Below are 27,414 nucleotides of genomic sequence, written 5' to 3' on the forward strand. Positions count from 1 at the left end.
CTCATTACAAATTATATTGAATAGCTTTTATATAATAGGTGATTCTATAAATTGCTCACTCATTTTTGCCCATTAAAAAAAATTAAACTCTATTTATTCTTATCTTCTGGATATTAATCCTTTGTTTGGTTATATGCATCATGAACATCTTCCTTTCTTGTAGCTTATTGATTCCTATTTTCATCATATCCTTGTCATACATAAACTTTGATCTCAGTGGTATGTATAAAGTTTTATTTAAGAACTCATCTCCGCCTTAAGATCATAAAGATGCTATTCTGTATTTTCTTCAAAAGTTGTTTTAAAGTTTGTTTTCAAATGTAAGCCTTAAACCTCCTAGAAATGATTTTTTACATGATGTGAGGTTGGGATTTATTTTTCTGCTATGGAAGACCAAGTATGCCACTGTACTCATTTGGATGGTTCATCTCTTCAGTGAGTTTACATGCCACCTCTGTCCAATGTCAAGTTTTCATTTGTGCATGGAATTGCTCTAATGCACTCTGGTTTATATCTGTTCACTAAAACCACACTACAGTTTATATAGAATCAGTTCAGTCCAGTAGGATGTGTCTTTTCATGTTGTTCTACTTCAAAATTGCCTTGGCTATTTTTTTTTAAAGATTTTATTTATTTATTTGACAGAAACAAAGCGAGAGAAGGAACACAAGCAGGGGGAGTGGGAGAGGGAGCAGCAGGCTTCCCACTGAGCGGGGATCCTGATGTGGGGCTCGATCCCAGGACCCTGGGATCATGACCTGGGTTGAAGGCAGACGCTTAATGACTGAACCACCCAGGAGCCCCTGCCTTGGCTATTTTTGATCATTCTCCCTTCACATTGATTTTGAAATTAAGGCTGAACACATTAAAGATGTCTGTTCTATGCTAGGTTGTTTTTGTCATTAATGGATGTTGAATTTTAGCATGTAATCTTTCTTCATTAACACAATCATATAGTTGTTATAATCAATTTTAATTAGTAATTTTCTATTGTTAAATCAGCCTTGTATTCCTGGGATAAGCTCCTTTGGTTATGATATGTATTCTTGTTATATTAGCTGGATTCAGGTCGCTAATATTTACATCTATATTCCTGAGATAGACCTGTAATTTCCTTTCTTATTTTGTCTTTGTCTACTATCTGGGTTATATTACTCATTATTTGGGGAGCAAACCATCTGGGCCTAGAGCAGAAATTAAATATAAAATGAAGATACAATAAGAAAGATTATATCTTTGCTTTCTGTTTTGTTGGTTTCTGCTCTTTGTTGCTTTTGCTAATTCTCCTTTTCCTTTTCTACTTTGAGTTGAAAGCTTAGCTCATTAATTTGGAGAGCTTATTCTTTTGTAATATATTTATTTAAAACTACAAATTCTTCTTCAGTACTACCTTAGCTACATTCCATATGTTTTGATATATAATAGTTTTATTTCCATTTAGTTGTAAATATTGAAAATTTTCCTTCATTTCTTTAAACATGTTATATTTTTAATTTTAAAACGTGAATTTTCTTCAAGTCACATTTTCATAAATATTTTCTAACAACTGCATTACAGTCAGAAAATTTGGTCTATATGATATAGACTCTTTAGTATTTCTCGAACCTTGCTTTGTGGTCTAGTCAATTTTTGTAAATGTTTCAATTGGGCTTGAAAAGAATATGCATTCCCTAATTATTGGGTATGGATTTTATATGTGTTTAGTATATTAAGTTTATTACATTGCTTATATCATCTATATTCTTGCTAAAAATTTGCCTGTTTTCTTAATCACTGAGAGTTGTATTAAAAAACATTATTTTAGATTTGTCATTTTTCTCTTATAATTTTGTCAAATTTTGTTTTATTATTTTGCGGTCATTAACATGGACTCATTTTAAAGCTCTTTATATTCAAATTATGTATTAAATTAAGAAGCTGTTTTCTAGTATTCTATTCTGGAGTGGATTTAATTTCCAAGACTTGCCAGAACATGTTCTTTCTCTGACAAATAAACAGGGTGTCATTGTATCACATATGCTATATTTGTGATTTTTATAACACTCTAAGAATTGCAGCCATTCCCCATCTGGTCAGACAAAGCGAGAGTGATCACAATGTAACGACTGTTCAGTCCTGAATAGGACAATTGAGAGATCTCCTTACTTGAATGCTTTAAGTAATAGGACAGATCATTTCTCTTTTGTAGTTTAGATGGAGTTTTTAGAAAAAAGATGACCATGTGACTATTTCCTATTATTCTAACATATGATAACCATAAAGTAGGGGGTGTGCTTTCCTTCTAATGTGTGGGACTCTTTTTAGCAATCAATTTACAACACCCATACACACAGGAAAGGAGATGCCTACTAATCAAGTTCCAGGGCTTTACAAGTTTCATTTCTAGACTACTATTGTTCCTTATGAGGAAGACTAGTAATTGTGATCTGAAAGCCAGTCACAAAACAATGCATCACATGCCTCAGTGTGGCAGCCTTTAGGTACTACACTAACCTCATCAATTTATTTAAAAATACTTTGCCAAAAAATAAATATCAGAGAAGTTTTGAATATTATCTTGTTAGGAAAATATGTTTGGTATTAGGTTAGGGAATTTCTGAAGAGAGACAAAGTATGAATTTATTTGATATTCATCACCTGCTAAGACTATTTTGATTTCCCCATAAATATTTGTTTGTCATATACCCAAATTCACCAAATTAACCTTTGTTAAATTTGAAGACAAACTTTACAATCACCAAAGTCTTTGTGTAGTTTGCGAAAGTTAGGCTAAAGAGTTGACCTCCTTTTCACATTTTTTGGATTTGATTGAATATTGTTTCTTAGACCCCTATGACAACCTGAAATGTTATTTATTTTTTTTTTTGAGAATTGGTGTTACTGGCTTTAAAAAAGATAATGTTTAAATTTTTTGTTTTTGTTCTAGAATCACTTTAGAGGACCTAAAAATAATGACCATATTCAAAGGGCATGCTAGGAGAAGAAGACATGTTACAGCTGATGCCAAAGGAAGGGCACAGTTACCAGTCAAGCTGAAGAATATCCTCACCTGACTGGAGTAAAATTATTTAGGATGGAAAAGAGTTGTAGTATCAAAGTAGGTGCATCTCAACACAAAGGAAGTATTTAAAATTTAATACTAGGAAAATTAGAGCAGTATAGTTTCTAGGGAAATTTTCAAAAGGGAGCTTGATCTATAAAGATATTTGATGTCACACTGTGAGAAGCTCATTAAATACAAATTGGTAATTAAATAATAGTTTGAAAGCAACACAAACAGAAATGTTCTGTGAATGAAGGATGGAGAACTGGAAAATCATATGCTAATCCTTTAAATTCTAGTTACTTTCATACTTAACATATACTTAGAACTGCCCAGGGATTAATCTAGCAGGGTAGGTGATGATTGAAAAATCTACATTTTCTAATAAAATTATTTGAAATGCTTTGTCACCAGTAGGACTATAATATCTGGTGCATGTCCACTTTACTTTTTCCTAATACCACATCTCATTTATAGAACTTTTACACTGAGATTGTCTAATAACAATGGTTGGTGTATATACTCAGGAACAATAAAATAGAGGCCAGGACCAACTTTGTGGCATTATTAAAATCTACTATATAATAATCTTATACCTACTAAAAGAAAGTACAGGTGCCCTCAGTTTGTAGAGTTCCAATATATACAAATTTCAGTTGCCAGAGTTTAGTTACATAACATCAGTCCTCCAACAAGTGCAGTTCAAATTTTAGTTACCAGTGTTAGATCATTCATCTACAAAGCATTATGTAAATAACAGATGGGCATCAACATCTGTGACTGACTTTTAAAATCTGTCAGTGGGTGACTGGTCACTGTGCATCTGGTTTTCAGTTTATACACAGACAGCAAAGTGTGTAGCTGTGTTTCCCCCTTGTTTCTATGTGGCATTTTATAAAAATGGACAATGGTAAGAGGGAATGGGCCAACGAAGATTAAAGTGCAGCAAAAGAATAAGAAGTGATAATGTAGAGGTGAAATTTGAACCAAATGTAAATAGAGTTATAGAAGAAATAGCTGACAACAGGAATGTTGACACTGCCACCATTCAACTCTGGATATGCAGCCAGAGGAACTTAGTGAAGACAAACTTGTGGACATAAATGAGAAAAGTGGCCGTGATGAAAAGGGGGAAGATGTTCCACAAGAAAAGATGCAGTCAACATTTCACATTAAAGGAACTCTTGTAGATATTTTATGATGTTGAAAGTGCAAAGGACAAAAATATTGGAAGCTGATCCAAATTAAGAAAGAAGTACGGCAATTTGCCACAGCATAAAAGAATATGCTAACTTCATGTAAGTTAAATGAGAAGGCAAGCACTATCCAAATTACCCATAATAGCTCTTTTTTTGACAAAGAAATAAGAATATTTTTAATGTTTTAAATCATGCTGTAATAAATACTGGTTTTACTATTTTTTGATCATTTCCCTACATATTTATAACAAAGTAAGAGAGTTTTTAATCTCTTGATAAAAACAGATAGAGGTCATTGAACAAACATAATTTTCCCCCATTGATTTTTAAGATAGATTTTTATGACTTCAGCTTGAATGGTCACTTTTACAGTCCTACACTACTTGGAAGAAAAGTGAGGACTGCCAGTAGAAACAATGCCCAGAACATTCTCAGTGCTGGATAGTGGAGTAAAATGGATGCAATGGTTTTAAATTTAATTAAACTGAACAAACATCAATATATCCCCTGATATGCCTTAAGGCATCATAAATTGAGTAAAAGGGTGAGAGAGCTGGGTTGGAGGATGCAGAGGATTAAAGAGGAGATTGGGGATGATGGAGGATGGGAGAATATGGTAAGTTAAAGGTACTAAAAGGCTGGTAGAAAACAAAATATTGTAATTACTTGCAGTGGTAGTGAACAAAGTCAGATAAAAATGCAGGTCATTTTTAGAAGGTGAACTTTTTCTTATTATGCAATTAAGAACAAAGACTTGCTTACTCAACTCATGAAATATTTGATTTAGGTGTATAGAAATGCAACAGATTTCTGTACATGGATTTTATATCCTGTGACTGTGCTGAATTTATGTATGAGTTCTAGCAATTTTCAGTGCAGTCTTTAGGGTTTTCTACATAGAATGTCATGTTGTCTGCATAGAGTGGAAGTTTGACTTCTTCCTTGCCAATTTGGATGCCTTTTACTTCTTTTTGTTGTCTCACTGCCGAGGCTAAGACTTCCAGTACTATGTTAAATAGTAATAGTGAGAGTGGACATCCCTGTCTTGTTCCTACCCATAGAGGAAAGGCTCTCAGTTTTTCTCCATTGAGGATATTAGCTGTGAGTCCTTTGTAGATGGTCTTTATGATGTTGAGGTATGTTCCATCTATCCCTACTTCATTCAGGGTTTTTATCAGGAAAGGATGCTGTATTTTGTTAAATGCTTTTTCTGTCTCTATTGAAAGGATCATATGGTTCTTACCCTTTCTTTTATTAATATGGTGTATCACACTGATGATTTGGGAGTACTGAACCACCCCTGCAGCCCAGGAATAAATCCCACCTGATCGTGGCAAATAATTCTTTTAATGTACTGTTGAATTTGATTTCCTAGTATTTTATTGAGAATCTTTGCATCCATGTTCATCAGTGATATTGGTCTATAATTCTTTAGTGGGTCTTTGTCTGGTTTTGGAATCGAGGTAATGCTGACTTCATAGAATGAGTTTGGAAGTTTTCCTTCCATTTCTATTTTTTGGAACAGTTTGAGAAGAATAGATATTAAGTCTTCTTTAAATGTCTGGTAGAATTCCCCTGGGAAGCCAGCCGGCCCAGGACTTTTGTTTGTTGGGAGATTTTTGATTATTGATTCAATGTCCTTGATGGTTATGGGTTGATTCAAATTTTCTATGTCTTCCTGTTTCAGTTTTGGTAGTTGCAAGTTTCTAGGACTTTGTCCATTTCTTCCAGGTTGAAGAGAAATTGTATTTCTATGGTGTTGGTTGTGCTCTCCTCTATCATTCATGATTTTTTCTATTTGGGTCCTTTCTCTTTTCTTGTTGATAAGTCTGGCTAGGGGTTTATTAAATTTATTAATTCTTTCCAAGAACCAGCTCTTAGTTTTATTAATCCATTCTACTGTTGTTATTGTTTTTTAAAAATATTTTATTTATTTGACAGATAGAGAGAGAGAGAGAATGAGAGCAAGCACAAGCAGGGGGAGTGGCAGGCAGAGGGAGAGGGAGAAGCAGGCTTGATCCCAGGACCCTGGGACTATGACCTGAGCCAAAGGCAGACGCTCAACTGACTGAGCCACACAGGCACCCTCCATTCTACTGTTTTTTGTTTGTTTCTATAGCATTTATTTCTACTCTAATCTTTATTATTTCCCTTCTTCTGCTGGCTTTAGACTTTATTTGCTGTTCCTTTTCTAGCTCCTTTATATGTAAGGTTAGGTTGTGTATTTGAAACTTTTCTTGCTTCTTGAGGTAGACCTGCACTGCAATACACTTCCCTCTTAGGACTGCTTTTGCTGCATCCCAAAGGTTTTGGGATGTCATGCTTTCATTTTCATTTGCTTCATGTATTTTTAAAGTTCTTCTCTAATTTCCTGGCTAACCCATTCATTCTTTAGTTGGATGTTCTTTAACCAATAATGAAGCAACAGAAAAAGAAATCAAGGAATTGATCCCATTTGCAATTGCACCAAAAACAATAAGATACCTAGAAACACATCTAACTAAAGAAGTAAAAGATCTATACTCTCAAAACTATGGAACCTACTTATGAAAGAAATTGAAGAGGAACCAAAGAAATGGAAAGCATTCCATGCTCATGGATTACAGGAACAAACATTGTCAAAATGTCTATACTGCCCAAAGCAATCTACACATTTAACGCAATCCCTATCAAAATACCACCAGCATTTTTCACAGAGCTAGAACAAACAATCCTCAAATTTATATGGAACCACAGAAGACCCTGAATAGCCAAAACAATTCTGAAAAAGAAAACAAAACTGGAGGCATCACGATTCCAGATTTTAAGCTATATTAAAAAGCTGTAGCCATTAAGACAGTATGGTACTGTCACAAAAACACATAGATCAATGGAACAGAATAGAGAACCCAGAAATGGACCCTCAACAATATGGTCAACTAATCTTCGGTGAAGCAGGGAAGAATATCCAATGGAAAAAAGGCTCTTCAACAAATGGTGTTAGGAAAATCAGACAGCAACACGCAGAACAATGAAACTGGACCACTTTCTTACACCATACACAAAAATAAATTCAAAATGGATGAAAGACCTAAATGTGAGACAGGAAACCATCAACACCTCAGAGGAAAACACAGGCAGAAATCTCTTTGACATTGGCCATAGCAACTTCTTACTAGACACATCTCTGGAGACAAGGAAAACAAAAGCAAAAATGAACTATTGGGACTTCATCAAGATAAGAAGCTTCTGCACAGTGAAGGAAACAGTCAACAAAACTAAAAGGCAGCTTATAGAATGGGAGAAAATATTTACAAATTACCTATCTGATGAAGGGTTACTATCCAAAATCTATAAAGAAGTTATCAAACTCAACACCCAAAAAACAAATAATCCAGTTAAGAAATGGGCAAAAGACATGAATAGATATTTTTCCAAAGAAGACATCCAGATGGCTTACAGACACATGAAGAGTGCTCAACATCACTCATCATCAGGGAAATACAAATCAGAACCATGATAAGAAACCATCTCACACCTGTCAGAATGACTAAAATTAACAACACAAGAAATACCAGGTGTTGGCAAGGATGTGGAGAAAGGGGAACCCTCTTGCACAGTCGGTGGGAATGTAAACTGGTGCAGCCACTTTGGAGAACAGTATGGAGGTTCCTCAAAAAGTTAAAAAATAGAAGTACCCTATGATCCAGCAATTGCACTACTAGGTATTTACCCCAAAGATACAAAAATACAGATTCGAAGGGCTACAGGCTCCCTGATGTTTATAGCAGCATTATCAACAATAGCCAAATCATGGAGAGAGCCCAACTGTCCATCAACTGATGAATGGATAAAGAAGAAGTGGTACACACACACATGCACACAAACACACACACACACACACAGGAATATTACTCAGCCATCAAAAAGAATGAAATCTTGCCATTTGCAGTGACATGGATGGAGCTAGAGTGTATTATGCTAAGTGAAATAAGTCAGTCAGAGAAAGACAAATACCATATGATCTCACTCGTAGAATTTAAGAAAGAAAACAGATGAACATATGGGAAGGGGGAAAAGAAAAAAAGGAGAGAGGGAAACAAGCTATAAGAGACTTTTAACAATAGAGAACAAATGGGGTTCATGGAGGGAGGTGGATGGGGGATGGGCTAGATGGGTGATGGGTATTAAGGAGGGCACTTTTTATGATGAGCACTGGGTATTGTATGTAAGTGATGAATCACTGACTTCTACTCCAGAACCAATATTGCACTGTATGTTAACTACCTAAAATTTAAATTAAAAAGAGATATTTGATCTAGGCTTAATAGCCATCTCAATTACTTATTTATTCCCTGGCTTTGGACACATTTTATATGTACAATTTAAGTTCTCTTTAAAAGGTTTATTTTTAGTGATACATTTTTTGAACCAAAACTTTGAGTTTCACACCTACATTTGAGGCTTTTTATTTTTACCTTTAGTAACCAGTAAGACACAAGGAGACTGAAAGAGATGGTTATCGAAAGGAGTATTCCTTAGAAAGCTTTTGGATCCTGGGAAAAAGAGCCTTCCCATTCTGGAAGCCTTCCCAGTTGGAGGAATTCTTCCACAACCACAAAGTCTTCCTTAGAGCTCTGTCCTATACACATAACCCACCATACTCTCCAAATAGTTCTACTTACCTTGTTCAGAATCATCACCTGGTTCTTAGAAAATAACTCCCTTCCCTGAAAGTCTCCATTCCTAGTTTTGGTTATTTAAATTATCTACCTAGAACATCTGAATCACATGCCAGATTTTGGCACCAGGATTAGCTATCACTGGTGCCAAGTATAGATGGGTGGGAATGTGTAATGCAGGTGGTTTTCAGCTGTAATTGGGCTGGACCCAGAAGGGTGAGGTTTCAAATTAGGTAGCAGCAGAGGAATATAGTGGCTCACCTGGGAAACTAAGGAAATTTTTCTTAAAAAAATTCTTTTGTGTGTACTTCTACCTTTCTCCTGTTGACAGAATCAAATTAGATCCACCTATATATTGTAGTTCTTCAAAGTCTGGAAGAACTTTCCATTTCAGACTATTTTTGTCTCAATTTACCCCTGGATCCCATCTCACAATTCCTTGTTTTATCTTTGGTATGCCACTGAGTTAAATAGAATTCATCCACTGATTCTAAAATACCCGTAGGAATATATGACTCAAACCTGTAGGAATATATAAACTCATAAATGAGTTCAAGAATGAAATGTATTGGGGCACCTGGGTGGCTCAGTCATTAAGCGTCTGCCTTCGGCTCAGGTCATGATCCCAGGGTCCTGGGATCGAGCCCCATATCAGGCTTCCTCTTCAGCGGGAAGCCTGCTTCTCCATCTCCCACTCCCCCCTGCTTGTGTTCCCTCTCTCGCTGTGTCTCTCTCTGTCAAATAAATGAATAAAATCTTAAAAAAAAAATGAATGAAATGTATTCAGTTTTGGCTGGGTTAAATTTGTTTTAAAATTATTTTTGGTTCTGCTTAATATAGAAAATTTGGAAAATTCAGAAAAGTATGAAGAAAATAAAAATCACTTATAATTCTTTTAGTATTTAGCATATTTCAGATATATATATTTCAGATACAAATTTTACCACACTGAAATTATAATATCCATGCTGGTCTTTTATTTTTTTATAAATAATAATAAATGATAAAATTATAATAAATGCTAAAAACATGTCATGGACAGTTTTCCCTATCATTAAATACTCCTCTAAAATATTTTTATTGAGTCAGGGCTATCAATCATTTCCTTTATGCCTTCCTCCTTTGCTTTTATGCTCGGAAAAGTTGTTCTCACTTGGAAATCAAATATTTCCCAGAGCCACTTTCTAAACATTCTATGAATAAAAACTCTGGCCAAATTTACCCAAGCAATGTAGAATTATTGGAGGCAGAAATTAAGTGCTATGCATAACTCTGGGCCATGTAGGACTAGCCATGGCTTAAGATACCCAATCTGCGAGACCAACAACTTCAAACTCTCAAAAGTGAACAAAACCCAAATTGCTTCATTCAGTTAGAGATGTTTTGAGAAATGAAGCAAATGAATGATATTTTTCCTTTGAACTATATATATATGCTTTCTTTACTTTCCATTTCTAGGTCTGCTCTTACTGTCCATGTGTAGATTCCTGACTCCAGAACTTCTGCCCTCTGTTTGCCTTAAGTCTCTTACCCTCCTGTAAACAACATCTGTTTACTTTTGCAGAAAGATAACCTCTAAATTCTGTATATTTGATTTCTTTCTCCTTATAAATCTATTCTAGTTTTCTTTTTTTGATGAATTTAGTGTATCATCCCTCTTGGCCCATGAGAAATTTAAGAAAACTTTATTACCAATGAATAGTGTTTCTTTTATTTTTAGTTTTTATTTAAATTCCAGTTAAAATACAGTGTAATATTAGTTTCAGGTGTAGAATTTAGTGATCCATCACTTACATACAACACCCAGTGCTCATCCCTACAAGTGTCCTCTTTAATGCATTATCCATGAAACCCATCCCCCCTGCCCACCTCCCCTCCAGTAACTCTCAGTTTGTTCTCTATAGTTAAAGAATCTGTTTCCTGGTTTGCCTCTCCCTTCCCCACCCCCATACAGTTAGTGTTTCTTAAAGCCTTTTTTTTTTGGTTTCATGGTGAAGGAGTATCTGTAGAATACAATTCAATAGTTAAGTCCACCATGTCTGCTTCCTCTTCTCATGCCTACCCCCCCCCCCAAAAAAAAACCCCACAGTACCATGAATATAACATCAGTGATGGTTCTGCTAACCCGGTATAAACAAGCATTTAACAAAAAGAGATTTTGCAATCCAAGCATACCTCTATTTGTTTCCTTTATTTTGCTTATAATCAATAAAAATTTGTGATATGAATACCAGAAAAAAAAAGAGAGGTGGCAAGTATTAAAATCAAAAGAGATGGCTCAGTATTTTTCAACATAATTATTTTCAATTTAAAAGATAAAAGCCCACAATCATATCATGTATTTTGCACTTTAAAAATGTCTGCCAACCAGCAGTTATATATTGAGATAATGAACAACTGTGTGTTATATGTTGAGGTAATGAATTCAGTTTGAGCAATTTTCCGAATAACAAAATAATCAAGACCATCTTATCATTTAAGCTGGGTAGTTTGCTTCTGTATCATTGTTTTCTGAGCTGTGTGTGTCCAAGACATTCACGGACCCATCTGCTAAATTGGAGCGGGGAGCAGAAGTGGAAGTGCCTCTCAGGGCATGGCACAGGATAATCAAGCTGGCCGACAAAAAGAGGGACATATGGAACCAGAGCCACATCTTGATACTTCTGGTTTCCATGGCAGAGAGTCAGGGTCAGTTGGGGATTATATAGCAGGGAAGAAAGAGCAATGATAAAACTGCCTTTGAATCTCCAGGCAAGAGAGAGAGCACCTTGGTTCCAGAGAGAATGGAATCCAGGAGTGTGGAGATCTGGCTATTATTTTCATAATAAATTTTTCATTTTGAGATGTAATTAGAACAAGTAATACAGAGAAATCCCATGTACCCTTTCCTACTTCCTCCAAACTGTAATATCTTCAAAAACTACAGCATAATATCATACTCAGAGTACGACATTGGTCAAGACACAGAACTTTTCCATCACCACAAGAACCCCTCATGAAGCTCTTTTATAGCCACATCACTTTGCTCTCGTCTCCACCTCTCCTTAACCCCAGCAACCACGAATCTGTCTCTCCACTTCTGTAATTTTAACACTTCATGAACATTATATAAATGAAATCACACTATTTGGGATTGGTTATTCATTCAGGATAATCCTCTGGAGATTCATTTAGGTTGGTGTGTTTCCATAGTTTGCTCCTTTTTATTGTTCAGTAGTTTTCCATGGTAGGTATGTACTAGTTTGTTTACCAATTCAGGCATGGAAGGCTATCTGGATTGTTTCCAGGTTTTGGCTATTATAAATAAAGCTGCTATAGACATTTATGTACAGGTTTTTGAGCAAACATAAGTTTTGATTTCTCTAGGATAAATGCCAAGAGTACAATTACTGGGTCATATGGTAGTGGCAGGTCTAGTTTTAAAAGAAACTGTGTGGAAGTGTTGAATCACTATATTGTACACCTGAGAAATTAATATTACACTGTATGTTAACTGGAATTTAAATAAAAGCTTTAAAAAATAAAAGAAACCGTTAACTGTTTTCAAGAGTTAGCTCTATCATTTTCCATTCCCACCAGCAATGCAGGACTGATCCAGTTATTTTGCATCCTCCTTTGCATTTGGTGGTGGGTTTGCTCTCTCTCTTTCTGATGCATTTCATTTTAGTCATGGTGATAGGTGTGTAGTGATAGTTTATTGTAATTTTAATTGGAATTGCCCTAATGACAACTTTTTATGTGCTTTCCATGTGTATATTCTTTGGTAAAGTGTTTAGGTCTTGTGCCCATTTTTTTTCGACTGGATTGCTTGCTTGTTTGGGGGTCAAATTTTGAGTTTATATACTTCAAATAGGAGTCCTTTATCAAATATGTGGTTTGCATATATTTCCTCCCAGTTTGTAGCTTGTCTTTTTTGTCCTCTTAACAGGGTCTTTCACACAGTACAGATTTGCAATTTTGACTGTTTGATAATGTCCAATTAACCAACTTTTCCTTTATGGAAAATTATTTGATGTCAAATCCAAGGACTCTTTACCTACCTAGCTTTACATTCTGGAGATTTTTTTCTTATTTTTTCCCTAAAAGTTTTATAATTTTACGTTTAAGTCAGTGATTAATTTTGAGTTAATAATATATATATTTTCGAGAAAGCGAGCATGCATGTGAACAGGGGGAGGGGTGGAGAGAGAAGGGGAGAGAGCATTCTCAAGCAGATTTCCCACTGAGCTTGGAGCCTGACTTAGTCCCGGGACCCTAAGATCATGATGTGAGTGGAAATCAAGAGCTGGCCGCCTAATGGGCTGAGCCACCCAGGCACCCTGAGTTAATATTTGTATAAGGTATAAGACTTAGATTGTGTGTGTGTGTGTGGGGGGGGGGTTTGCCTTTGGAAGTCTACTTGCTCCAGCACCATTTATTGAAAAGGCTGTCTCTCCTCCACTGAATTGCTTTTCACCTTTGTCAAAACTCAGTTGGGCATTTTTGTGTAGGTCTATTTCTGGGTCCTTTATTCTGTTCCATTTGACTATTCCTTCACTAGCACCACATGCTTTTGATTACCATAGCTATATATCTTGAAATTGGGTAGAATGATTCTTTTGGTTTTATTCTTTAGTTTTATTTTCTATTCTTTTTTTAGGTTCTTAAGGTGAGAGCTTATTGTTTTGAGACTTTTTTTTTTAGAGAGGGAGAGAGATAAAGAGAAAGGGAAGGAGAGGGAGGGAGGGGGAGATGGGGGGGTTAGGTACAGAGGGAGAGAGAGATTATTAAGCAGCCTCCATGCCCAGCACCAGCACAATGCAGGCTCAGTCTCACAATGCTGCAGTAGATCATGACCCGAGTCAAAATCAAGAGTTGGACTAACTGACTAAGCCACCCAGGAGCCCCTCCTCCTTTCTACTGTATGCATTTAGTGCTATAAATTTCGCTATCCATTGCTTTAGCTGTGTCCCATAAATTTTAATATGTTGTATTTTCATTTTCATTCAGTTCAATGTATTGAGATTTTATCTTTGATCCATGGATAATGTAGAATGTTATTTTCCAAATGTTTGGATATTTGTTATCTTTCTCTTTCTCTTATCTTTATCTAGTTTGATTTAAAAAAATTTTTTTAATTTTTAAAATTTTAATTCCAATAAGTTAATATATAGTGTTATATTCATTTCAGGTATACAATATAGTGATTCAATTGTTCTTTTTTTTCAAATTTTTATTTAAATTCTAGTTAACATATCCTGTAATATTGGTTTCAGGAATAGAATTCAGTGATTCATCACTTACATATAACACCTAGTTTTCATCATAACAAGTGCACTCCTTAATACTCATCACCCATTTAGCCCACCCCCCACCCCCAGTTTGATTTCACTGTGGTCAGAGAACACAGTTCTGTAGGATTTTCATTTTTTTAATTTGCTGAGGTCTGTTTTTTGGCCCAGAATATATGGAACATAGGCACTTGAAAATAATGTGTATTCTGCTGTTGGGCAGAGTGATTTATAAATGTTTAGGTCTTGTTGGTTGATGGTGTTGTTAAGTTAATATCCTTGTTGATTTCACATTGGTTATTTAAAAACACCAAATTGCTGGGTGGATTCAGTCATGGGGAGGTGACGGGGGTCACATCTTTATGAGTTTACTCCAGGAGCCCTGTCAGGTTCTCTCATTGACAATCTGAGACAAATCCCCTTATGCTTTGAGCAAGAAAAGAAAAAGCAACAGTTTTGAAATTCATCATGTGTCCATTAGCCATTTGTATGTCTTCTTCAGAGAAGTGTTTTTTCATGTTTTCTGCCCATTTTTTGACTTGATTATTTGTTTTTTGGGTGTTGAGTTCCCTCTTTTTTTTTGTTGACTGTTTCCTTTGCTGTGCAGAGCTTTTTATCTTGATGAAGTCCCAAAAGTTCATTTTTGCTTTTGTTTCACTAGGTTTTGGAGATGTATCTTGAAAGAAGTTGCTGTGGGCAATGTCAAAGAGGTTACTGCCTATGTTCTCCTCTAGGATTTTGATGGATTCCTGTCTGACATTGAGCTCTTTCATATATTTTGAGTTTATCTTTGTATATGGTATTAGAGAATGGTCGAGTTTCATTCTTCTGCATGTGGCTGTCCAATTTTCCCAGTACCATTTATTGAAGAGACTTTCCATTGCATATTTTTTCCTGCTTTGTCAAAGATTACTTGACCATAGAGTTGAGGGTCCATATCTGGGCTCTCTATTCTGTTGCATTGATCTATATGTTTGTTTTTGTGCCAGTACCATGCTGTCTTGGTGCTCACTGTGTGGAGGTTCCTCAAAAAATTAAAAATAGAGCTACCCTATGACCCAGCAATTGCACTCCTGGGTATTTACCCCAAAGACACAGATGTAGTGAAAAGAAGGGCCATATGCACCCCAATGTTCATAGCAGCAATGTCCGCAATAGCCAAACTGTGGAAAGAGCTGAGATGCCCTCCAACAGATGAATGGATAAAGAAGATGTGGTCCATATATACAATGGAATATTACTCAGCCATCCGAAAGGATGAATACCCAACTTATACATCAACATGGATGGGACTGGAGGAGATTATGCTAAGTGCAATAAGTCAAGCAGAGAAAGTCAATTATCGTATGGTTTCACTTATTTGTGGAACATAAGATATAGTATGGAGGACATTAGGAGAAGGAAGGGAAAAATGAAGGGGGGGAAATCGGAGGGTGAGATGAACCATGAGAGACTATGGACTTTGAGAAACAAACAGGGTTTTAGAGGGGAGTGAGGTGAGGGAATGGGTTAGCCCGGTGATGGGTATTAAGGAGGGCACATACTGCATGGAGCACTGGATGTTATATGAAAACAATGGGTCGTGGATCACCACATCAAAAACTAATGATGTATTGAATGGTGACTAACATAACATAATTAAAAAAAAAAAAAGAAGAAGAAATTCATCAGAGTATTCTGTTCCTAACAAGGCCTGCCCTCAGGGGAAACTAGTTAAACCTGAGCTTAATTTGCTGGGATTTTACCAGAACATAACTGACTTGGGAAAGGGGAACACCCCACTCTGCGGCCCCCCACCCCCTGGCAAGTTCCCCTCTCCTGCCCGAGGGGAAGGACTGGGGGCATGCAGGAGATCACAACCTTGGGGCTCAGGGGCACTGGAGACAGAATAATTGGACTAAGAATGCCTCTCTGCCACACACCCACCATCCACTATAGGCTTGTCATTGAAGGTAGTGCCTTATACTCAGCACATCATGATCATGTCTGGCTCACAACTAAAAATTATAAGGCATGCTAAGAGGCAAAAACAAACAAACAAACAAACAAACAAAAAAAAAAACCCTAACAGTTTTCAGAAACACAGCAAACATGAGAACCAGTTTCAGACATGGCATAGATGTTGGAATTACAAGATCAGTATATAAAAGAATGATAATTAATATGCTAAGGTTTCTAGTGGATAAAGTAGACAGCATACAAGAACAGACTGGCAATGTTAGAGATGGGAATTCTAGGACAGAATGAATAAATGCTAAAATAAAAAACTTCATGTAACAGCGTGAAGAATGAACTTGATGGGCTCATCAGTAGACCAGACAAAGCTGTGGACAGAATGAGGGAGGGAGCTTGGAGATAGATCAATAGAAATTTCTCAAAGTAAAAAGGAAAGAGGGAGAAAGACAAATATGATATGGAAAGAGAAAAGAGAGAGAGAGGGAGAAAGAGAAAAGCCAGAGCAGATTATCTAAGAACTGCGGGACAATATTAAAGGTGTAACACATTTGCAATGGAATACCAGGAGAAGAGGAAAGAGAAAGAGGAACAGGAAAAAGATTGGAGGAAATAATGTCTATGAATTAAAACAACAACAACAACAACAACACTAAACATTAGATCCAGGAGGTTCGGAGAACACCAAGCACAATAAATACCAAAAAATCTATACATAGGGGGCATCTCGTTGGCTCAGTCAGAAGAGCATGCAACTCTTGATCTTAGGGTCACAAGTTCGAGCCCCATGTTGGGTGTAGAGATTAAATAAATAAAGCTAAAAATAAAATCTGTACATAGGCATATCATAACCTGAAGGAAATCAAAGAAACAACAAAAAGGGAAAAGGACCTATTGGGAAAAACCACCTTACCTACACAGAAACACAGATGAGACTACACAGAAACTTCCCTTTAGAAACCATACAACCAAGGAGTCAAGTGGAATAAAAAAGCCACCAAATTAAGAATCTGTCGCCTCTGAAGTTACCCTTCAAAAGTGAAAGAGAATACTCTCACAGATCAAAAATTGAGGGATTTTTTGCTGATACCCCTGCCATGCAAAAAGTATAAAAAAATTTCTTCAGGGTGAAGGAAAATGATATAGGCCACCTCCACAGAGATTCACCTGCTTCCAGGAAGACATGGATTTCACGAGGAAAACAGGCTTCACTGAACATCCATGAAACTCTCAGACTGGGCCAGTTCTTGTTTTTTTCCCATGTGTTGTTACAATTGAAAATCTACTCTCTTGGTTGGTACCTCTGGGGACACCCTTCAGTCTGGTGCCCCTGCACCCCACTCCTCCCACATCAACAAAAGACAAAGAGGGGGAGCCTCAGAGGGAGGAGATCTCTGGGACCAGGCTTCTGTGAATGGGGGTGGGGGGGGAATGAACCTCACCCAGGGACATGTCCCCCTATGCCTGACCCACGGGCAGAGGAGGAAAAGGGCATGGCCCTGCTATGACCCTCCAGGTGAGCTATAGGGCCAGGTGGGCTGACAGAGGCTCCAGCTCCAGGCTGCCCATCTATTTCCCCCATGCACTGTGTAAGTAGTCTCCCTTTCTGTCCATGCAATGCAAAGGAAGAGTACGGTCTGCTAGAACTCCGGTGCCCCTCCCCCACTCCAACTGATGTCAGCCCCTGTTGCCAGGCACTGGTTTGTGTTGGAGATGGAACCCTCCTTGGGGTTCCAAGCAGTTACTAGTGGCCCATAGGACGCTGGTGATCGGAGGCAGAGCCACGAGGCCCTTTGGAGCCAGCTGGTGGCCATCGAAATGTCTCCCCAGCTTGTTCTGGAGCAGCTGTGGGCTGCCCTGTTGGTGATATATGAAAGTGTACCACACATGCCACGAGTCTCCGGGTTTCGCTGGGAGATCGTGGTATGCACTGCAGTGGTGATATGCATAGTGAAGTGTGGACACAGCTTAAGAAGAGGAAAGGGGCAGTGTGCCCAGGGTGAAGTATCTGGGAAAGGAGTGGAGGAGACAGGACCAGAGGCACAAGCCTGTGAAGCCGTGGCATCACCTGTGCAGAAGGCCAGTCCTCTCCCATTACAGATTCTTGCTCTGGCTGTCCTGAATAAAAATTTCAGCTATTTTTCAGTGGCAAATGCTGTGCAACTGCTGAAGGGAATTGGGGGATGCCGGCCTAAGAACCCTTCCCAGCTGACTGATGAAAATCCCATCTCTGGAGCACTACAGGAAGATGGAGAACCCCCTGCGAGGAAGATCACGGAAGGCTCAAATGACAGCCCCGACCCGCAGGGAAGTCCAGAGCATCTGGTTCAGGAAACTGGCAGCTGCAGGCAGAGTGTGCAGGAGGAGCCAAAGCAGGAAGACAGCCCAGAGCTTCCCAGTCCAGGAGTGCAGCAGGCCAGCGGTGAGGACGGGGGCCTACTCCAGACCCTAAGCCAGGTCATGCTGAAGATGCTGCATGTGCTCATCAAACATCAGGTGGAAGGTGGGGGCTCAGCAGGAGAGGGGAAGAGGGAGGCGGAGACTGCTAATGGCCCCTCAATCCGTCAGCAGTCCATCAGAAGGGCTCCCCTGACCGCGTCCACGTCGGCGTGCCCTCGGGCGGGGGCCAGGGGAAAAAAAGGAAAGCTGTCCAGGGAACTGATGAAGGAAAAGCAGAGGGCTGAAGAGCTCACACAAGAAATAACACTGTACCAAGTTGAGGAAGCAACCTTGCAACTTCAAAACGCCCTCCTGAAAAATGAGATTCAGAAGTTCCAGCGGAAGCTTGAAGTCAAGCCTCAGATGTGGGACGAGCACATCCAGAAACTGGAGAGAAAGCAGGTAGAAGAGCAAACACTCTGCCTGCAAGCGGAGAACCAACTTATCAAGGTGCGCAGGGAAGTGGACGCCACCTATTGGAACTTCTGCGTCTACAAGAAGATGGCGGAGGACCTGAAGGCAGAATGGCGGAAAGTCACCTCCTGGCGTGAGCAGGAGATCCTCCTGTATGAGAAGAGGAGCGAGGAGAGCAAGAGGGCTGTTCTGTGGGCAGAGAGAGAGTTCCAAAGACTGAAGGAAGAAAACCATTGCCTCATGCAGGAGCTGGCCAATTTGGGGCCCATGGACCGGCCTGTCGCATGGGGGCCTCCTGCTCCTGCTTTCTGCCCACAGCCTTCATATACCTTCAAGGGCCAGAGGCCCCAGCAGGGAGCAGGGGTGTGCTGGGAGGGCTCCAGGGCCTGGGGTCCCCTGCAGGTCTGATTGATTTTCCCAGCAGCCACCAACACCCCCAACCAGAGCACAACAGCTCCTGGGCTGCCCCATTAAGCCATGCCCATTGTTCCTTTTAGTTTAGATCCACCCTATTATTTAATTGATGCTATATAGTTCTTAGTGAAGTTCCCTATAGCAGTATGAGTGTGACATAGTATTTTTCAATGTTTGTTGAACATAAAATATAAAATAAAAATACCAAATTGCTGATACTACTGCTACTGAGAGTTGATTTTATTAAGTGATTATATGCCAAGCCCTCTATTAAGTCTTTTACATGTATTGTATCATTTAATTTTCCCAATAACCCAGTGTGTCACATATTACTGAGGTTCAGAGAAGTTAAACAACTTGCCCCAAGATCACACAGCTAGTAAATTTCAGAGCTGGCATTCCAACCCAGGGTTGTCTAACTACTAACTGGTGTGCAAGTAACTTCTTCTTCTTTTTTTTTTTTGAGAGAGAGAGGGAGAATGCATACACGCACGCCAGCGGGGGAGGGACAGAGAGAGAGAGGCAGGCTTCCCACTCAGTGCAGAGCAGGATGCTGGGCTCGATCTCACAAACCTGAGATGATGACCTGAACTGAAATCAAGTCGGACACTTAACTGACTGAGCCACCCAGGCGCTCCTGTGCAAGTAACTTCTATGCAGTCTGCTCTAAGGATCCCAGAAGGGCTTGATAAATTTTCTCCTAGTTCACATTTGAGTAAGGATGCAAATATTATAGTGGTAGCTAGCTGTAGGGAAAGTCCCACCAAAGTATGGTGGGCAGACTCTAAGGGGTCTCCAATGATTCCCATCTTCGGTACGCATACTCTTGTGTAACACCACCTACCGCTTGAATTTGGTCTGGAACTAGTCACTCACTTCTAATGGACAGAATATGGCAAAAGTGATAGGCTGTCACTTCTGAGGTTAGTTTACAAAGAGACCAGTGTCCATCTTGGGCCTGCTCTCTCCCACTCCCTCCCTGATCTGCTCTGAGGGAAGCCAGGTGCTTGTTGTGAGCTGTATTATGGAGAGGCCCATGTGGCAAGGAGCGAATGCTTCTTGCTTACAGCAGTGGAGGACCTCTGGCTGCTAACAGCCACCGGATTGAGTTCAAAAGCAGATTTCCCCCACACAAGCCTGGAAATGACTGAAGATCCAGCTGACATCTTGACTGCAGCCTTGTGAGAGCTCCTGAGCCAGAGGTACCTGGCTAGTTGCACATGGATGGCTGGCCCATAGAAACTGTATCAGGTTATATAAATGTTGTTTTAGGCTGTTCTGTTTGGGGAAAGCATTTGAGAAAGAGAAAACAAAAGTGTGAAGCCAAACTTTTGACTTCTGCCCCACCCCTTCTCCTGGGGTTGAAATTCCAGGGAAATCAAGAGATGGTAGAAACTACTGACAGATTAGGGTAAAAAAATGTAAGAAAGAGGACCTCTGTTGTGTTCACCATGTATCTCTGAGAGGACATCACCTCACTTGACCCTCACGTGCCAATATGTGGCAAATACAGGAGGAGACAATAGGCAGTGTAGCATGAGTCAGCTGAGAGCACTAGACGCAGCACCCCAGAGCCTCCTAGAAGGTGGAGAAAGATCCCAGAAGCTCCCTGGTCCTCCCAGAGAAGGCGTGGAAATTGGATGAGTTGAGAGCCTGGGTTCTGGTCATGGGACTTCTCGGGTAGAGAGGAGATGGCCTGTGGAAGGGACACTGCCTGGAGCCCCTATTGGACCAGCTGCCTCCTGCCTGTTTTGGGAGACTGAGGATTTAATACGAGGCTGAATTAGTGTATAAGAGATGATGTTCTAATGCTTGGCCGGTGTAAGGTTATTTAAATCTTTGCCATTCCTTTTCTCCTGTCCCCAGTACCACCATTAGTGGGAATGGGCTTCAAAGCAAGATGAGAACATCTCTTACAAGCCTATAAAGTGTAAATATCAACCCACTCCAGTCACAGCTACCGCCTTGGCAGCCCACTGCTTCCACAAGGACACAGAGACAAGTGACCCCTAAGGCTTCTTTTCCCAATTTCTGGTTGCTGCCCTGACTCAGATGGGAAATTTAAGTGATTAAGTGGAGGAGCAAGTGGACAGCCAGAAACAGAGTGAGAGAGGCGTGGAAAGAGTAGCAGAGATATGGAAATGGCCAGACTCACGTGCACGCTTGAAGATGGCCTGGTGAAAGAGGGATGCGGCCTTTCCTTACTCGTCTTTGGTGAAACTAATCTGAATTGATGCTTATTTTTCTTGCTCTAAAATCAACAACCTTTGATTGATAGTCATTATGTATGCCTCATCCTTTTTCTTTTAAATTTCATTTTATTATGTTATGTTAGTTGCCATACATTACATCATTAGTTTTATTTTTGTTGTTGTTGTTAGGACTGCTAAGGGTGCTTTATTCAAATAACAATGACAAATAACCCACACTTTGTGCTCTTAAAAAAAATGGGAAAGGCTCACTGCTTTAAAATCTGGCGTATATAAAAACCAACGCCACCTTACATTAAAGGTGCTTCCTAGCCACAGTAGCATTTTCAGGGGAGGTCAAGAACTATGGTTAAGGTCCAAGAAACAACCAAAACCAAAACCAAACCAAACCAAACAAAACAAAACAAAAAACCCAACCAAACCAAAAAAAACCCCAAAACAAAAAACCTGAGACAATCTTCTGCATCACCACCCCCAGTGCACCAGGTCACTGCCTTCTAAAGCAGGTTGAACTGGGTGATGGACATTAAGGAGGGCACGTGATGTAATGAGCACTGGGTGTATATTAAGACTGGTGAATCACTGAACTCAACCTATGAAACCATTAACACATTACATGTTAATTGATTTTAAATAAAAAGTAAAAAATACTCCACCCCCCCCAAAAACAATGACAAATTTGGAGGTAAAAGATTTAAAATACTCTGCCATCATAACAAAATCCAAAAGATCCCTTGCTTTGCTCTTGAACAATCTAGAAAAATTGAACTCTGTTTTACATCCCTAAATAAGAGCAGTATCTCCTGGAAGTATCAGTGCTTGGTGCTTGCAACCCACGTCAACTCATAGTCCTGTTCCATCAGTCCCAATCCTGAAGCCACAACAATTCCTTTGTTAGAGAAAGGGAAAAAATCCACTTCAGGACAAAGCTATTCAAGATGAAAGGAAGGTGTGTCTTCAGTGGGAGAACTGTTGGCTGTCAGACGACTTCTTGCTAATGTGTTTGAAGATTTTGGACTTCTTGACTTTCTTGGCTTCCTGGTAGCCGAAGCCACTGCTGCCTCCTCTCTTTTTAAGCTTGCCGCCATTGCTGTTCACGTTCAGATCAACAAAAGGATGCACCTTGAAACCAAACAACAGAGCAAGCTGTGGCAAATTTAAGTTATTAACATTGAAGATCTGTTTCAGAGAATAGGAATCATATGCTCGAATGTAGGACTTATATGCTTCCTGGGCTGACTTATGAAGGAAGTAGTTCTTTTCAATCAATTTTTCAAGCTGAGACTGAATGTCAGAAATTTTGGACCAGGAAAACTCAAATTCACTTAATGGAACCTTGGATTGCTTCAAGTAATGAACGAAATCCAATTCTTCAGGGCGTAAAATGAGCAAGGCATGCCCTCTCCCGTTTAGGCCTCTGGCTGTTCTTCCCACACGATGAATATATTCCTTGGGGTTATCTGGAGGGTCATACTGAACAATCCAGTCCACTTCAGGAATATCCAGCCCTCTAGCTGCCATGTCGGTACACAACAATATCCCTGAATCTGCGTTGCAGAACTGGAAGAATGTGGTTGTGCGCTTACTTTGCTTCTGCCTTCCACGAATGGCCAAGACAGGCAAATCGATGTAGTTCAGCAACTCATAATGGTTTTGGTTGTTTCTTGGACCTTAACCATAGTTCTTGACCTCCCCTGAAAATGCTACTGTGGCTAGGAAGCACCTTTAATGTAAGGTGGCGTTGGTTTTTATATATGCCAGATTTTAAAGCAGTGAGCCGTCCTCATTTTTTTTAAGAGCACAAAGTGTGGGTTATTTGTCATTGTTATTTGAATAAAGCACCTTTAGCAGTCCTAACAACAACAACAACAACAAAACTGATGGTATTTCACGGACTTACAGGATGAAAGGAAGACCATCAGTTTCATTAAGGAACGTAAAGAGCAGGAGGAATCTCTTTTCTGAGGGACAAACAACATATCCCTGCTCAAGGTCATCCACTGTTGCATTAGCTTTATCATCATCAACACCAACATACAATGGCTCCTTTTTCAACGAAATCCTTGCCATGTCTTCAACTTTTTGAGTTTGTGTGGCAGAAAAGAGCATGGTTTGCCTGCGTCTTGGCAGAAGTTTAATAAGCTGTTTTAATTCCTCTTCAAACCCAACATCCAAGATACGATCAGCCTCATCAATAACCAGACACTGCAGATTTTTATACATAAACCCTGGGGTATTCTGCATGTGGTCCAGGAGGTGGCCTGGGGTGGCACGATGATGTTGATCCCATTACCGAGTTTCTGTGCTTCAGCAGATCTGCTGCTGCCGCCCATTATCAACCCGTATGTGTGGACATGGTGCGTCATCAGCTCCTTAAGAACACTGAAAGTCTGCATGGCCAGTTCCCTAGTAGGTGAGAGGATAAGAACTCCAGGTCCATTCCTAGGCATGAACTTTAACTTGACAATGAGTTCGACTGCAGGGATGAGAAATGCCAGCGTTTTGCCACTGCCTGTTTTTGTGGCCACTAGAAGATCCCTGCCTTCTAGAAGTGGTCTGATACTTTTATGCTGAATTTCAGTCATGTTTGTAAAACCCATTTCTTTTATTGCTGTCAGAGTGTTCTCATTGACAAGATTACTAAGAGAAGCAAATGAAGTATCCTCAAAAGCTCCTGTCAGTCCCAGGGGTAGGCTGGGCATTTCACTGTCCTCTTCCTGATCATCTGGCTTCTCCACACTGTTTTCTGTCTCTTCAGGAGCTTGGGCCCCTTCTTCAGAGTCCCCTTTGTCTTCAGTTTTCACTTTTTTGGTATCAGGCCCAGCATCATCCACCATTTTTCTCTTTTTCTTCTTCTTTTTTTTGGATTCTGAATTGGGAGGCTGTGTTGCTGCTTCTCCATTGATTATTATGGTAGATTTCTTCTTTTTTTTTTTAACTTGTATAGTTTCCACTGTTTCTTTAGCTATCTCTCCATTCTGGGCTTCTGACGAGCCCACATTCACAGACTGTTTTAGGGATTTTTTAACCTTCCCACAGCCCACTGTTTCTTCAGACACATCTCCGTTTTGGGTTTCCGATAAACTCACATCCGAGGCCTCCTGAAGCTTTAAGTTTCACTGGCGCAATTTGAGGTTCCATTTCTCGATTTTCTTACGCAGGAGTTTCATGGGTAGATGGGACATGTTGTCGGTGAAGCGTCTCCACTGCAGTGCCACAACTCGGCTACCCACATCGTTAGTTTCTGATGTAGTGTTCCATGATTCATTGTTTGTGTATAACACCCAGTGCTCCATGCAGTACGTGCCCTCTTTAATACCCATCACCAGGCTAACCCCTCTAAAACCATCAGTTTTTTATTTTTATTTTTTTTATAGATTTTATTTGATAGAGAGAGACATAGTGAGAGAGGGAACACAAGCAGGGGGAGTGGGAGAGGGAGAAGCAGGCTTCCCGCTGAGCAGGGAGCCCGATGATGCGGGGCTCCATCCCACGACCCTGGGATCATGACCTGAGCCAAAGGCCAATGCTTAACGACTCAGCCACCCAGGCTGAGTCAGTTTGTTTCTCAGAGTCCATAGTTTCTCATGGTTCATCTCGCTCTCCGATTCTGCCTTCATTTTTCCCTTCCTACTATCTTCTTCTTTTTTTTTTTTTTAACATACGATGTATTATTTGTTTCAGAGCTACAGGTCTGTGATTCATTAGTCTTACACAATTCACAGTGCTCACCATAGCACATACCCTCCCCAATGTCTATCACCCAGCCACCCCATACATCCCATCCCCACCACTCCAGCAACCCTCAGCTTATTTCCTGAGAAGTTAAAAAAAAAAAGAATTCCTATCAGTGAGATCATATGATACTTGTCTTTCTCTGATTGACTTATTTTGCTTAGCATAATACTCTCTAGTTCCATCCACGTTATTGCAAATGGCAAGATTTCAAGTGTTTTTTTTTTTATGGCTGCATAATATTCCATTGTGTGTGTGTGTGTGTGTGTGTGTGTATGTATGTGTGTGTATATATATATACCACATCTTCTTTATCCATTCATCTGTTGATGGACATCTTGGCTCTTCCCATAGTTTGGCTATTGTGGACATTGCTGCTATAAACATTGGGGTGCACATACCCCTTCAGATCACTACATTTGTATCTTTGGGGTAAATACCCAGTAGTGCAATTGCTGGGTCATAGGGTAGCTCTATTTTCAATGTTTTGAGGAACCTCCATACTGTTTTCCAGAGTGGCTGCACCAGTTTGCATTCCCACCAACAGTGTAGGAGGGTTCCCCTATCTCCGCATCCTCTCCAACATCTGTTGTCTCCTGACTTGTTAATTTTAGCCATTCTGACTGGTGGGAGGTGGTAGCTCATTGAGGTTTTGATTTGGATTTCCCTGATGCCGAGCAATGTTGAGCACTTTTTCATGTGTCTGTTGGCCATTTGGATATCTTCTTTGCAGAAATGTCTGTTCATGTCTTTTGCCCATTTCTTGACTGGATTAGTTGTTCTTTGGGTGTTGAGTTTGATAAGTTCTTTATAGATTTTGGATACTAGCCCTTTATCTGATATGTCATTTGCAAATATCTTCTGCCATTCTGTTGGTTGTCTTTTGGTTTTGTCGACTGTTTCCTTTGCTGTGCAAAAGCTTTTTATCTTGATGAAGTTCCAATAGTTCATTTTTGCCCTTGCTTTCCTTGCTTTTGGCAATGTTTCTAGGAAGAAGTTGCTGCGGCTAAGGTCGAAGAGGTTGCTGCCTGTGTTCTCCTCAAGGATTTTGATGGATTCCTGTCTCACATTTAGGTCTTTCATCCATTTTGAGTCTATTTTTGTGTGTGGTGTAAGGAAATGGTCCAGTTTCATTTTTCTGCATGTGGCTGTCCAATCTTCCCAACACCATTTGTTGAAGAGACTGTCTTTTTTCCATTGGACATTCTTTCCTGCTTTGTCGAAGATTAGTTGACCATAGAGTTGAGGGTCCATTTCTGCCTCATCCTTTTTCTGTGGTTACACTGTATTCTCCTCTTTCTTGGAAACTTCGCTTGGGTATTGGGCTGCCATATGTGGCTGTACACATTGTGCATTGTAAAAATCCAGGTGGTACCATTTATATCCTATGAGATGATTTGACAAGTCATCTCCCAGAAATCTTTCCACATCATTATTACTGGATTCTCATTATTCCCATTCATGAACAAATATTTGAAGATTGGGTAAGTGCCAGGTATTGTTCTAGGTTCTGAGGATTTAGCAGTGAACAAGATAGAGTCTCTGCCCTTGGCATTGGTACAGGAAGAGACAGACAACCACATGAATCAATAAAGTTCAGGTGTTATAAAGAAGTTGCACATGTGGGGGTGAGGTAAAATGGGAGATACATTCTTATATCCTTCAATAATACATAGGACCACAGTTTATTAACAATAGATGTTCTATACTTAGCCATTTTTCCTCCTTTTCTTTTTGAAACTTAAGATAGCAGGCAATACACTGTATGTATAACAATGGATATTTAATACAAGGTAATTAATTAATTTCTTAATAAAAAGTTAATTTCTGCTTTTTTTTTTTTTATTTTTTTTTTAAAGATTTTATTTATTTATTTGACAGAGAGAGAGGCAGTGAGAGAGGGAACACAAGCAAGGGGAGTGTGAGAGGGAGAAGCAGGCTTCCCGTGGAGCAGGGAGCCCGATGCGGGGCTCGATCCCAGGACCCTGGGATCATGACCTGAGCCGAAGGCAGACGCTTAACGACTGAGCCACCCAGGCGCCCCAATTTCTGCTTTTTAAAAGATTTTATTTATTT

The 27,414-nt window shown here is 39.5% G+C and overlaps 2 protein-coding genes across 2 annotated transcripts in view; both read right to left on the minus strand.

The window, feature by feature from the left end:
- The window catches only part of CPA6 (carboxypeptidase A6), a 343,928-nt gene that overhangs the window by 60,666 nt on the left and 255,848 nt on the right, over positions 1 to 27,414 (minus strand). The gene's annotated exons all lie outside the window — the stretch shown is intronic.
- On the minus strand, positions 22,561 to 24,788 carry LOC110578919 (ATP-dependent RNA helicase DDX18-like). Its single transcript, XM_021688437.1, is given in 4 exon segments — positions 22,561 to 23,266; positions 23,482 to 23,529; positions 23,531 to 23,876; positions 23,879 to 24,788. Coding segments are annotated over 4 exon segments (2,010 nt in total).

The sequence above is a fragment of the Neomonachus schauinslandi genome, chromosome 4 (assembly GCF_002201575.2).
Source record: "Neomonachus schauinslandi chromosome 4, ASM220157v2, whole genome shotgun sequence".
In the NCBI taxonomy this organism is placed as follows: Eukaryota; Metazoa; Chordata; class Mammalia; order Carnivora; family Phocidae; genus Neomonachus; species Neomonachus schauinslandi.